This window comes from Lactuca virosa, chromosome 2, assembly GCF_052849685.1.
Source record: "Lactuca virosa cultivar CGN04683 chromosome 2, Lactuca_virosa_CGN04683_v6, whole genome shotgun sequence".
Taxonomy (NCBI): domain Eukaryota; kingdom Viridiplantae; phylum Streptophyta; class Magnoliopsida; order Asterales; family Asteraceae; genus Lactuca; species Lactuca virosa.
The window spans coordinates 70,694,922-70,708,347 of NC_136427.1; the positions used below are offsets into that span (position 1 = coordinate 70,694,922).

The following is a 13,426-nucleotide window of genomic DNA, read 5'->3' on the forward strand; positions in this document are numbered from 1 at the left end:
ACTGGATCAGGGTTTTGACTGAAACCCTAATTTCTCAGCTATATAAGGAACCCTTGGGCATGCCAAAATCGGCCATTAGAAACCCTAGAAGGATTCCATAGCCGATTTTGAGCCTCTTCTCTCTCTCTCTCTCTCTCTCTCTTGTTTTTCCTTGTTGCTAATGGTGTTTGTGACTCCATTAGAGGTGCAACACTTGGGGCACTAGGCTTTCAGAAGTCAAGATCAAGAAGGATTAAAGTTGTTACTACTACATAAAAAGAGATGTAAGATCTAAACCCTAATCATATGTGAATTTCAGATTTGGTATGCTAGTTTTAGGGTTTATTGCTTTGATATTCAATGTTGTATGTTCAAATTAGAAAAACCTAGATCAAAGCAATTAGGGTTGCATGTACACGATAGGAATGATGTTATGCTCATAACCCATCAGAAGCGCCAACCGAAAATTTGAGCCTCCATCCTCCTTCTCAATTGTCTTCTGTTGCTAGTGTTGGGTGTGAACCATTAGAGGCGCGAATTTTGTGGCGCTTGCTCTCAAGGTTTCAATAACACAAGGATTTGGATTGTTATTACAATATAACAATCAATGAAAGAATTTTATAACCCTAATTATGTATTTTGATTATATACTAGAGTTCTAGGGTTTTTCTATTTTGTTGTTCAAGTTGTATGTTCAATTAGAGAAAACATAGATCAAAATTATTTAGGGTTGCATGCACACATAGGATTACATGTTTTGCATAATTCCCATCAAAAACTTAGATATAGAAACATTAAGTAATAAAGTTTGGATATTGGACACTTATAAAGGTCCAAAATGAGTACACGATGATGATGATGAGGTTTCCTTGCTAAATCCACAACTAGAGCACCTCCTTCTCCTTCCTTAAGCTACCAAATGCACCAAAAAGGCCAAGAACCAGCAAGGGAATTAGGTTTAGGGGGTTTTTTTAGGTTTAAGGGTGATGGAGGCTGATAATGGACCCTAAAATTGGCTTAGAGGGGTTTAAATACGAAGGAGACCCTAAAAGATCATGGGCTTGAGCTGCAACAGACTTCACGTCGTGACCACCTATGTGTCACATCGTGAGATTAGTTCCAAAACGTGTTTCTCTTATTGGTTTGTCACGTCGTGACTACCCTATGGTCACGTTGTGACACTCGATTTTCCCCCAAAACCAATGTTTTGACTCCTTAAAACCCTAAACCGATCCATTATGGAATATCAGTGTTACAATTCTACAACCAATATTGTATATGTATATTATTGAAGTAATTTTAATGTGAATATGAACGTTTGATTATTCATATATTCATTAGAATGTTATTATTGGATTATAAATTTTGTGTACGTTCATTATTGTAATAAATTCTACTATTAGTTTTAAGGTGTGATTATTCATATATATTCATTGCTGAATAATGATATAAAGCTGATGATATAAAATTCATTGCAAAATAATAACATAGTAGTAGTGTTTTTACGTTTTCACACTATTTAGTGTTCTTATTTGAACTCTCTCTCTCTCTCTCTCTATATATATATATATATATATAGAGAGAGAGAGAGAGAGAGAGTTCAAATAAGAACACTAAATAGTGTGAAAACGTAAAAACACTACTACTATATTATTATTCTGCAATGAATTTTATATCATCAGCTTTATATCATTATTCAGCAATGAATATATATGAATAATCACACCTTAAAACTAATAGTAGAATTTATTACAGTAATGGACGTACACAAAATTTATAATCCAATAATAACATTCTAATGAATATATGAATAATCAAACGTTAATATTCACATTAAAATTACTTCAATAATATACATATACAATATTGGTTGTAGAATTGTAACACTGATTAGTTTATCGGTTACCAAAACAAACAGAGTTCAGGAAAAAGTGATTAGATTAGCTTATGCAGTATGAGAATGCAATAACATGATAAGTTATTTATTTAGTGTTTGACAAATTTTGTTTATTTTAAGAAAGACCAAAAAAGCTAAGGGTAAAAGGGTAAATTTGTTTGTAGGTAACTAGTCATGAAAAATGAAAATAGATTCTATGATCCATATCTTTTTTAAGGTTAAAACAATAATAAAAAGATAAATTAGTTTCCAAGTATAATAAAGACTTTAAAAAAAGTTAGAAGTAAACAAACTATCATAAGCGTCTTATTTAAATCAATAAACACCTTCATATTATTCCATAAAGGAGGCATCTTCTCTAAACACAACTAATCATTCAATTCTCATTTTATGATTACAACAAAACGAAAAAAATCATGTTTGTTTGTCACATACTCACATACGAATAGAACGAAGCATTACTTAGATCCTATCAAACAAACTTCCTTCTTTCATTTCTACAAAAGTTGATGAGATTTCTATAGAAACAAGTCCTGAAGATCACCGTTGTTGAAAATTAAGATACTTGATGCCACAAACAAATATGAAGAAAAACAAAAGGATCCAAACAATATGAGCTGCAGCCACAACAGGAAGAAAGCCATACTCGTATCCAAACGCCTCTTTAATGAAACCTTTTAGGGTTATATTGGCAACACCAGGAACCTCAAAATTATGATTTTGTTCACCAACTTGGATTGTTAGAAGGCCATACATTGTCCAACTCAAAGGTGTTAGCCAATAACACCATCTACTCCATATTGGTATTTGCTGCATTGTTCATGTTTGCTAGTTACTTAGTTTATATTATTAATATAAAGTGGTTGATTAACAAAAAGAAACATAAATGTGCTTAATATATATACCGGTTTAGGAATAATGAAACCTGAAAACAAGTTCCAAAGGCAAAGGAAGAAGTAGATCAAAACAGCTGAGATTTGTGGACTTGGTGTCAATGACATGGTCATCATACCAAACATGGTGAAATATATGTCACTCATCAACATATAAAAGAAGAACCACAAAAATTTTGAAGTTGTCCACTCGAATCCAATCAAAGGGTATAAAAGGAAGACGTAAATTATAGTTTGAATTGTAATGTAGATCGACTCTATAGCCACCTGAAAAAAATATCAAGATTCTAGTTAGCATACTTGTACTTGCATTTTCACAAGTTTGGAAAGAATCAAATCAGTTCCACAAGATCCTGTTAGTTATGAGTATTAAAGGGTATTTTAGACATTTTACAAATCTCATTGATCTTGTGTTTACCTGAGCAAGAGCATATGGTAAAGACGAATACATCCCTGCAGCCCTTTCACGATAAAAAACCGTTCTTTCAACAGCAACAATCGGTTGCACAGCATTTTGATTTATTGCTCCAAGAAAAACAACAGCAGCATACAAAGCTCCCAACATGTTTAACAAATCTTGTTGTTTTTCCCTAAATCCATTAAAATCACCATTAACATTAAATGCATTAATTCAACTCCTTTAATATAAGTTATATATTATAAGACGCTAAAAATAAAACCCAAAAGCCAAAACATCGCAAGTTTGTAACGGTCACAGACAACATATAGGCAGTAGACAACATACAACATACAACATACAACATACAACATACAGACAACAGACAGCAAACAGCAGACAGCAGAGACAATTTTGATATAGATAAAAAAACTCACATCTTTTTGCCCTTGTTCAAGAAAACAGCACCGAATATAGCAGCAATGAGGATAGTGGTGACAAATCGAGTGACATTATATTGTGGGTTTCTCCAATAAGACAAATGTTGTTTCCAAAAACAAGCTTTGCATTGTACAAGAAAAGGTTGAGCATACTCGGTGTGAAAAAAAAGGTCCTTGGAACCACTTAAAGGAGTACTAAGCTCTTTGATAACTTCTTGATTTCGCCTACAAAAAACATATAAATATTCGAACATGTTAAAAGACCAAAATACCCCCCAACACATATATGAAACAAATATATTCCCATAAACCTATTAACTTACTGATAAAGAGAGGAATTGAAATATATTTCCGCGTAGTCAACATCAAGTTGACTCTCAATTCCCAAAGAGGTCACCTCCAATACCCACGTGGCAGGATTATAACCATCATTAATCTTTGGCACTCCTGAAATAGACTATACCAAAAAAAAAAAAGACAAATATAAATAAATAAATAAATATTATTTCACACCTCAAACAATATTCAAAACAAAACTCACTTCAAAATACTCCACTAACTTATGCGAATTTTTCCCTAAAGGTCCCGCATAAATAATTTGTCCTCCCATCTTCATCAAAATCAACTGCAACACAAAAAGAACCAACAATTAATCAATTACACCTAAATTCATGTCATGATTCAAGAAAAGAAATGTTTAATTAAAAGTTTTTGGATACAAATAACAAACCTCATCGAAAGATTCGAATATGTCTATACTTGGTTGATGAATTGTGCATACGACTGTTCTTCCTGTGTCGACTGTGTTTCTTACAGTGCGCATAACAATGGCAGCAGCTCTAGCATCGAGACCAGATGTTGGTTCATCTAAAAATATTATTGACGGATTTGCCACTAGCTCTACTGCTATTGTGAGCCTCTTTCTTTGTTCGATTGAGAGTCCATCTACTCCAGGAAGCCCAACTATTGCATCACGTATTGGATTAAGCTCCATCAGTTCGATCAATTCGTCTACAAACATCTAGTGTTTAAAATAAACAGTTTAATTTAGAGAATGCAAGGGACTAAAAATGTCAAGATGACTGAAATAGGGACTAAAAATATAGAATAGGTACCGAATTAGTAAATAGTTGATCACAAAAAATACCAAAAAAAAAGGAAGGTCATATCACAAAAAAAAATGAACACCACCTTTTGGAAATTTATCATTTCATGAAAAAACGTTGTGAAATACTTTTTTTTAAAGAAATTGCTCCATATTTTTTCGCCTAAGTTTGCCTTTTTAGTACTTTTCACAAAAAAAATGAACACCACCTTTTGGAAATTTATCATTTCGTGAAAAAACGTTGTGAAATACTTTTTCTTAAAGAAATTGCTCCATATTTTTTCGCCTAAGTTTGCCTTTTTAGTACTTTTTATAATAAAGAAAATATTTTTTGTGAAATTTAAAGAAATTGGCTAGGGAAACAAAGCAAAATTGTTTTTTTTTGGGTACTTATTTTTGCAAAAATGGCATAATTTTTAACTAAATTTATTTTTTATGTACTTTTCGTGAAAAATACTATTTTCAGGAAATAAAAAAAAACACGAAATTGGGTAACATAAGTATTTCTTTCGAATGTAAGCAAAATTTGGTTCACCATAATCAGTTAAGGTGTTCCATGGATGACTATTTTATTTTCCAAAATTTAGCTATAAAATTTTCTCATGTTCATTTTTATGTAAATAAGTACTAAAAAGTTGTCTTCAAAGGGACTCGAACCCAAATGCTTCATCTAGTTTTGTTAACATTTAAGAACAAAAAAAAAAAAAAAAAAAAAAAAAAAAAAAAAAAAAAAAAACCTTACGTTAAGCCAATTTCACATTTTTTTTTTTTTATTTCTTGAAAATGGTATCATCTTCTTGAAAAAATAGACATAACAATTTGCAAAGTATGACATCACAAATTAGCGGACCTTTTTTCCGCAAAATAGACAGTCATTTTGTGATATTTTCCTTCCAAGTTTTGGTAATTTTTTTGTGATTAACTAATTAATAGTAATAATAAATACCTTTCGTGTGTTTGAATTTACATCTGAAGATAAGCGCAACCAAGCCGAATATAGAAGGGATTCATAAACAGTAACATTTGGCGAATGAATATCATTTTGTTCACAATAACCACTAACACGAGCAAATGTAGTTTGATTTTTTGGATTCCCTGAAATAAAAATATTTCCTTCAACACATCCACCTGTCTTTCTTCCCGCCAAAACATCCATTAACGTTGTCTTTCCGGCCCCACTAACCCCCACAAGCGCAGTCAATATCCCGGGCCTAAAAGCACCACTAACATCCCTCAACAATTGAAGTCGTCCACTTTCACCCCCTCTTCCCTTCATTTCCTGTTGTAAAAAGTTTAACTTTATATTTTTGAACATGATTAAGCAATCAATGTAATGATATAAGACCCCTCTAACAACATAGAAAGTTATGAAACTTCGTTTGATATATTTAAGGGATAAATGCAAGAAATAGTTGTTTAGTCAATGTGGTCCAAGTGTAAAATGGTCATTTTTTTAAAATATATGGTTACTACTGGTAGAGTGGTAGTTCGATTAAAAGCTATTGAGGGACTAAAATCGTTATGAAACACAAAATAAGGACAAAAATTGAAAACGGGTTCCTTTTGGGACCAAAATCGTAAAAATGTGTTAAACTCAGGGACCAAAACTGTAATTTACTCTTTCTTATTATAGCATTAAAAGAAATGACTCACATTAGGCATATCAATGCTGTAGTAGACATGGTTGAAAGCAAGTGAAAGGGGGCGAAATGGTAAAACCATTCCTCTTCTTTCCATTCGATCCCCATTTTTCCTTGAAGTACTTCTCAATGTCATCTCAGCATCTAATTCGATTATAACATGTCACAAGAATATAAAAATAAAATAAAAAATTCTAGATTGCAATTTATTTACAAAAAAAATTAGAGGTCCAACCTTCATAGAGTTCACTGTTTGAATTCTTGAAATCACTTTCGTCTCTGATAACAGTTTTAATATCACCAAGAGCTGAAATCATTTTTGAAAAGAGAAACATGATTTTTTAGAGATTAAATTCCAATTTAAAAAATTAGAAAAAAGATGTAAGAGTTAGGTGACACGTACGATTTAAGAAAGTTAGAGCTATGATAAATAATATATTGAAGAGGATTGAGAAGCCAATGAGTACTCCAATAGAAATATAGAACCAATAATCTTTGGTGAAAAAACTTCTTGATTTAAGAAGAGCTTCTCCAATGGTTGATGCATTAATTCTTGGGTCTATATTGGGCTGCACTAAGAAAATATTATTAAGAAACCAAAATATCTCATTATATATTATAGAATAGCAAGTTATATCAATATTAAAATAATTTAAAATATTAGTATATTAACAAAAATAATTAGATTTAGGATACAAACTAAAAATACTATAAAATTAGATAACCATATGCACATATAAAACATGATGACCCTTTATTAAAAATAAGATAAAATTACAAATTTGGTCCCTGTGACATTTTTTTTTTTTTTCGGTTTTGGTCCAAAGGCAATATGATTATTTAGAAAATATTAATAGCTGAGTAGTTAGATTTAACGATCCAAGGACCAAAACCGATATAAAACCTTATAATGACCAATATGGCAAAAAGAAACCTTTTGGAACCAAAACTATTTAATTAAAATTAAAAAATATAATTCCTTATTCTTTCCAAAAACATTCTGCTAACCAAACCCCCCCCCCCCCCCTAATTATATTCTAGCAAAAATATCTATAATCATGAATATACATTTTAATTTGTAATTTACTCGATTATTTGAAAAAAAAAAAAAAAAAAAAAAAACACTTACAGCACTCCATCTCTTATCAAGAAACTCATTTATAACCAAAGCCGTCTGTGCATACATCATAGGAGAAGCATAAAATCCCCATGACATCCATGGCTCTGTATCATCTGAAATTATAACAAATAAAAAAAAACATTTCAAATTTTATGTTCATAATATTAAGAAAAAAATAAAAATAAAAGAGAAAGTTAATTACCCTTGGCCACTACAAATCCTCCGAGGACTAAAATCAGCAATAAAACAAAAGCACCCAAAGTGTTTGCAAGAACATCTGTTCTTGCAACTGCAGCAATTAATCGAAAAAGGGAAAGAGCCATCTGATGTATGGAAAAGAACGTCAAGAACTGCTTAAAGAATCTGAAACAAAAAAATAATAATAATAAAATAAATGTTTTTTTAAAGAAAGAAACTTTTTAGCCCAAAATATACTAGTCTTTCTAAGATGAAAATATGATGCTGGAATTGGACATGTTTTTTTAAAGAAACTTTTATTTTGTGAAATACAATGTTTTTCTTAACGAAAGAAATATTTTCACCAAAAAAATATACCAGTCCTGATTAAGATGAAATTACAATTCTATAATTGGATGCATTTTTTAAATTCAGTTCTTTAATAAGAAAAAAAAAATGCATTCCTCTATTAATAAAAATAAAATTTTATTAGGAAATATGTATAAAAGTACCATTATTTTAGGAAATGTTTTGATAAAGTTTTAATTTTTTTTGGTAGAAAAGTCCCAATATTTAATTTTACACAATAATATGTTATTTACTGTTAAAATAAAAATAATGATTTTTTTCGTTAATTGGGACAGAATATTAAATAATCGAGATTTATCTGTTTAATTTTTTTTAGAATTGTATCAAAAAATTTCCCAAAATAATAGAACTTTTTTGCATATTTCTTAATTTTATTTGGTGAAATACTGGACTTTTTTTTCATATTTTTAGGTGTTTTTTTCCAAGTACAATGTTTCAATAAGATAACAACTTAAAATACAATGTTTTTTTAAAGAAAGAAACGTTTTTATTTTATGAAATACTTAACTTGCCCTAAAAAATATAAGTCCTGTTAATTCGGATAACTTTTTCAAAGTACCATGGCTATTTTAAATTAAAAAAACATATAAAAAAGGGTATCATGAGTGACATAATAAAAGTTAATTCAAAATTTAACATATACGAAATAAAATTAATGATTTACCTAGTGGCATCGGGTGCATATCCAATAGTATAATACGTTAAAATCACCCAAATTCCAGATTCCATAAAAGATAACGGAATTTTAAGTACCCAAATAGGAATAGCAAAAGCCCAAGCAGGATACAACAAAGAATCCCGATGTTTATAAAAAACCGGAAGCCTCATAACTATTAAAACAAGCTCAGCCATTCCATTAAACATCACCATTAAAAGCCCAAAAAAAAGCGACCCAAAAAACTTCCCTCCATTTTCAAAATTTCCCGCTTTCATTTCACTTCTAAAAAAAACACTCATTCCCACTAACGACATAAAAGTCAACTGAAAAGTCTTGAATATATAAAGCAACGAGTTTCTCTTTGTCAACAACCATTCTTTATGAAAACACGCCTTCAAAATCTCAAGATTTGATATTTCGAATTTACCCTTAGCTAACCCATCCGCGTGTGATTCCGAATTATTATACGGAGTGTGGATTTCGGCCTCGAGTTTGTTTCCGATATGGAAGGATTTGAAAGATTGTGAGAATTCGGTGATAGGGGTAAATCGGTAAATTTGGTCTGGGTTGAAAAAGTATTGTTGTTGGTCTTTTGGTGAAGTTACTTCTTGAAGAAAGTCGGGTACCCCTTTTCTTTCGGGACATTTGAATCCCATTAATTCGAAAAATTCTAGAACGTTTTGACTTGGACCTTGGTAGACTATTTGACCTTCTGACATCAAGATGATGTCATCGAATAGTTTGTAGGTTTCAGGGTCGGGTTGTAGAAGAGAGATAACCATGGTTAAGTCCATTATATGAACCATTTCTTTTAAGAACTTTATGATGTGGTAAGTTGTGGAACTGTCTAATCCAGTTGATATTTCGTCCATGAAAAATACTCTTGCGGGTCCTACCAACATCTCTCCTGTTTCGGATTCAAAATTTCAAATTAAAATGTTGTAATTTAATTATTTGTTTTCATGGAAATACTTTTTTTTATCACCTAAATATATACTTTTGTTAGTTCATCTTTAACCCGTTACACCATTTTTTGTATTGAAATGATAAAAATGGTGTAATGTTTGGTGCAAATTGTAGTTCTTCTTCAACCAATTACATAGTTTTTAACAACAAAAGAATATTCTATAGGTAACATTCCTTTTTTTTTCTAGGGTTAAATCTCATAAAAAAAATTATATTTTGTATTTTTTCTGGATTAAACCTTAACTTTATTTTTTGTCTGAAAAATACATTATATTTTTTCATTTTTTTACGAAAAAACCCTCTACTTTGTCTTTTTTTTTCGAAAAAAACACTCAATCTTCTAACTGCTTCCTAAACCCTCCACTTTTTTAGTATTTCCCGAAAAAAACCCTTACATTTTACAATTTTTTTGGAATCGGAAAAAATGAAAAAAAAGATACAAGGTTTTTCCGGACAAAAAATAAATTTTAGGTTTAATCCAGAAAAAACACAAAATATAAGGTTAACCATTTTTTCTAACTTTTATACATGTTCACAAAACCATCCTTACATTTATTAGTTTTTTTTACAAATTTGACCGAGATCTTTCTGTTACAATAACTTTATGAAGTATATTATTAGACTATTATAGGCAAAATAGATTATTTGTATATAATTAATTATTGTGTTATTAAAAAAAACCATTTTATATGTCAAATATGTTTTTATCTAAATATATATTATGTTTTAAACGATCAATGGGAATTACTTTTTTAATAAGTTTGAAACATAAAAAGTAAATTTAATTTACATAATAACTTGATATCAATTTAATTTGTAATGTTAAATAACAAGTGTAAGAAAATATTACATATATACAATATTATTATACAAATAATAAACTAAAAGTGCATATATTCAAAATTAAAAAAAAAAAACTTGAAAAACATACCAGTAGTAACACGTTTCTTTTCACCACCAGAAATGCCTCTTCTCATTTGATCACCAACCATAACATCACAACAACCTTCCAACCCAAGAATCTATTGTATAAAAAGAGTAAATTACACGAATGGTCCCTATGGTTTGGGTAATTTGTACGTTTGGTCCATAATTTATTTTTGTAACTCAGAAGGTCCCTATAGTTTATTTTTGTTACGTTTGGTCCCTATCTTACATAAAAAGACTATTTTGTCATTGATTTTTTAATTTATTTAAATAGGTGGGGTAAGTAAGGTAAGGTAATATGAGGTGGAAGTGGGGTTGGGGTATGTTTATTTAAATAAATTAAAAAATCAATGGCAAAATAGTTTTTTAAGTAAGACAGAGACTAAGCACGTAACAAAAACAAACATTAGGGACCTTCCGAGTTAAAAAAATAATTAGGGACCAAACGTGCAAATTAGCCCAAACCATAGGGACCATTCGTGTAATTTATTCTATAAAAAATAGGTAGTCCATCATATTATCATAAAATTTATAAACTTTTCACATCGAAGATTCATAAACAAAACCTTGAGGATATAATCGGTGATCAAACTGGTTTCTTGACCTGAAACAGCTATGGCTTTCATGAAAGCATCAATATCTGGATCTGGTTCGATTCCTGCTTCTTTCTCTTTCTTCAAGATCTCTGTAAGCAAACGCGATCTTTCCCCAATTCCTAAACATCTTCCTGAAAAATCCAATGTCTCTCTCACTGTCATCTCCCCGGTGTGAAGATTATGAGGACTTATATAAGCACAAGTTCTTTGAGGAATAAATTCAAACAGTTGGTGCCCACAATAAGAAACGTTCCCAGATACCTGTTTTCAGATACCAGATACGAAATCTAAGTGATTTGAGTTGAAGTTTTTCGAGATTTGAATGAAGAAGACGAAAAAAATGACTTACTTTAAGATCATGATCGAGTTTCCCTGCTAGCGCGAGCAACAATGTGGTTTTTCCTCCACCTGGTGGACCTAAAAGCAGTGTCAACCTGCATTCAATCACGATTACCATGAACACGATGAAAAAGAAAAAGAGGAATCGAAATCTTAACAGAAGAAAGATTAATTTATACCTTGATGGTTTGACAATGCCGCTAATGGACTGAAGAATTTTGACTTTTCTCTTCTTGGAAGGGACGATCCCAATTAAACCCAGTGTGCTCTAATGAAGTAAACACCATGAACATAAGATTCAACTCTTCTCGAGTGGTTTATGATCGATGAACATTTGGGTGAAATCAAAAGAAAAATCGTACCTCGATTGAGTTGAAGGTGGTGTTAAAGAGAGAAGGAAGAGCTCTGCGACCTACATAAACATCTCCTTCCACTGACAAATTCTCGAACTTTACTTCAATCTTTGGTGTCTCGATTCCAACCCTGAAACAAGCTCATCAAAACCCAACATTCAAATTTCCCATCTATTATCAAATATATTATCTTGAAATTTTTGTTGTTGAAATCATCTGGGCTAAATGCAACAAGTACTTTATTTGTGTAGCATTTTGCTTCTGTTCTAGGTGTTTTATTATTTACTCTCTTTATTAAGAGATTGTATTATATTTTGTATTTTTATCTTTTTCTTAACTTCTTATTAATACATTATATATTTTTAAAATATATTTAATTAATTAATAACAAAAAAGTGATAATATAATAAACAAATAAAAAAATACCGTAAAAATTGTTTTATTTAACCTGTAATGTATTTATTGCAAGGTACATACCTAATTATTCATTCAACAAAAACATTAAATATATACAATAGCAATCTAAATTGTCATTTTCATTCATGCAAAATAAGGTATATTTTAAAATTTAAATAAAAAAATACATTACAGTTTGTTTATGAAAAACGATATGATAATATATAATAAAAATATAATAAATTGGCATTCTCATTCATGAAACAAAGATGATAATATACTAAACAAAACAAAATAAAAATCACAATTTGTTTTATTTAACTCGTAATTTATTTTTTAGACGGAATGTATCTTTATGAAAAATAACAAAATTACTTTTGTCACTTTATTTTTGCCAAGAGAAACATTTTAATTGGTGTGAGGCTGTGAGCATCAAATTATGATACAATATATAAATTAAAATACAAAAATATTATTAATAATATGAAAATTATAAAGCACGTTGTTGTTTTATATAAAATGACTAAAGTATTGTATAAAATGAAAAAATGATTAATTATACGTTATTATTATCTGTATTAAACCCAACAAATTAAAAATATCAAAATTAAAATAGTGGAAAAGATACAATTGTAAGTCTCACCTATCTATCCTTTCCCTTATTCTTTTTAAAAACTTTTCATGATCTTCATCTACAAACTCCAGTACTCTATCAATCAACTCCTGTCGTTGCTTACTAATTTGACTCGAATCATCTGTGAAACCACCGATCCCCACCACATGACCCATCGATTTCTCACCTGCTCAGCCCACAGCCACCACAGGAGCAAGGTGCAGCCGCCACCGGAGCAAGGTGGTGGCCGGAAGTTCTAAATGGTGGATGATGGTATATGATATATGATATGTAGATATAGTAAGCTAAGAGAAAGAGAGACGCACAAAACTTATCCCATGTAATTGGTTATATATAATGCAACATTGCATGCATGAGCTGCTGAATCAAAGGAATAGGAAAAGTAAAAGGGTAAAATAGGGAATAAACAGTTAGTTTTCTCTATATTATATATACAAAAGGTAACAGGTCGATTTAACTTGTAAAAAGGAAGTTAGAGTAGAATAAAATAGAAGAAACCAATTGTTGATAGATGAATAAATTTTGGAGTAGATTGATATA

The 13,426-nt window shown here is 30.3% G+C and overlaps 1 protein-coding gene across 1 annotated transcript; it reads right to left on the bottom strand.

Annotated features, from left to right (window-relative positions):
* Positions 1 to 2,160: 2,160 nt before the first annotated feature.
* Positions 2,161 to 13,190, bottom strand: LOC145159166 (ABC transporter G family member 39-like). Its single transcript, XM_079078081.1, has 20 exons — positions 12,896 to 13,190; positions 11,866 to 11,986; positions 11,683 to 11,771; positions 11,514 to 11,598; positions 11,135 to 11,425; positions 10,573 to 10,663; positions 8,682 to 9,582; positions 7,674 to 7,834; positions 7,481 to 7,584; positions 6,755 to 6,920; positions 6,587 to 6,658; positions 6,365 to 6,495; positions 5,658 to 5,990; positions 4,337 to 4,627; positions 4,148 to 4,231; positions 3,930 to 4,063; positions 3,604 to 3,831; positions 3,188 to 3,359; positions 2,782 to 3,036; positions 2,161 to 2,686 (listed from the first exon to the last, which is right to left on the bottom strand). Exons 1-20 carry the CDS (start codon positions 13,039 to 13,041, stop codon positions 2,417 to 2,419), a joined length of 4,125 nt encoding a protein of 1,374 aa, XP_078934207.1. The 5' UTR covers positions 13,042 to 13,190; the 3' UTR covers positions 2,161 to 2,416.
* Positions 13,191 to 13,426: the final 236 nt, after the last annotated feature.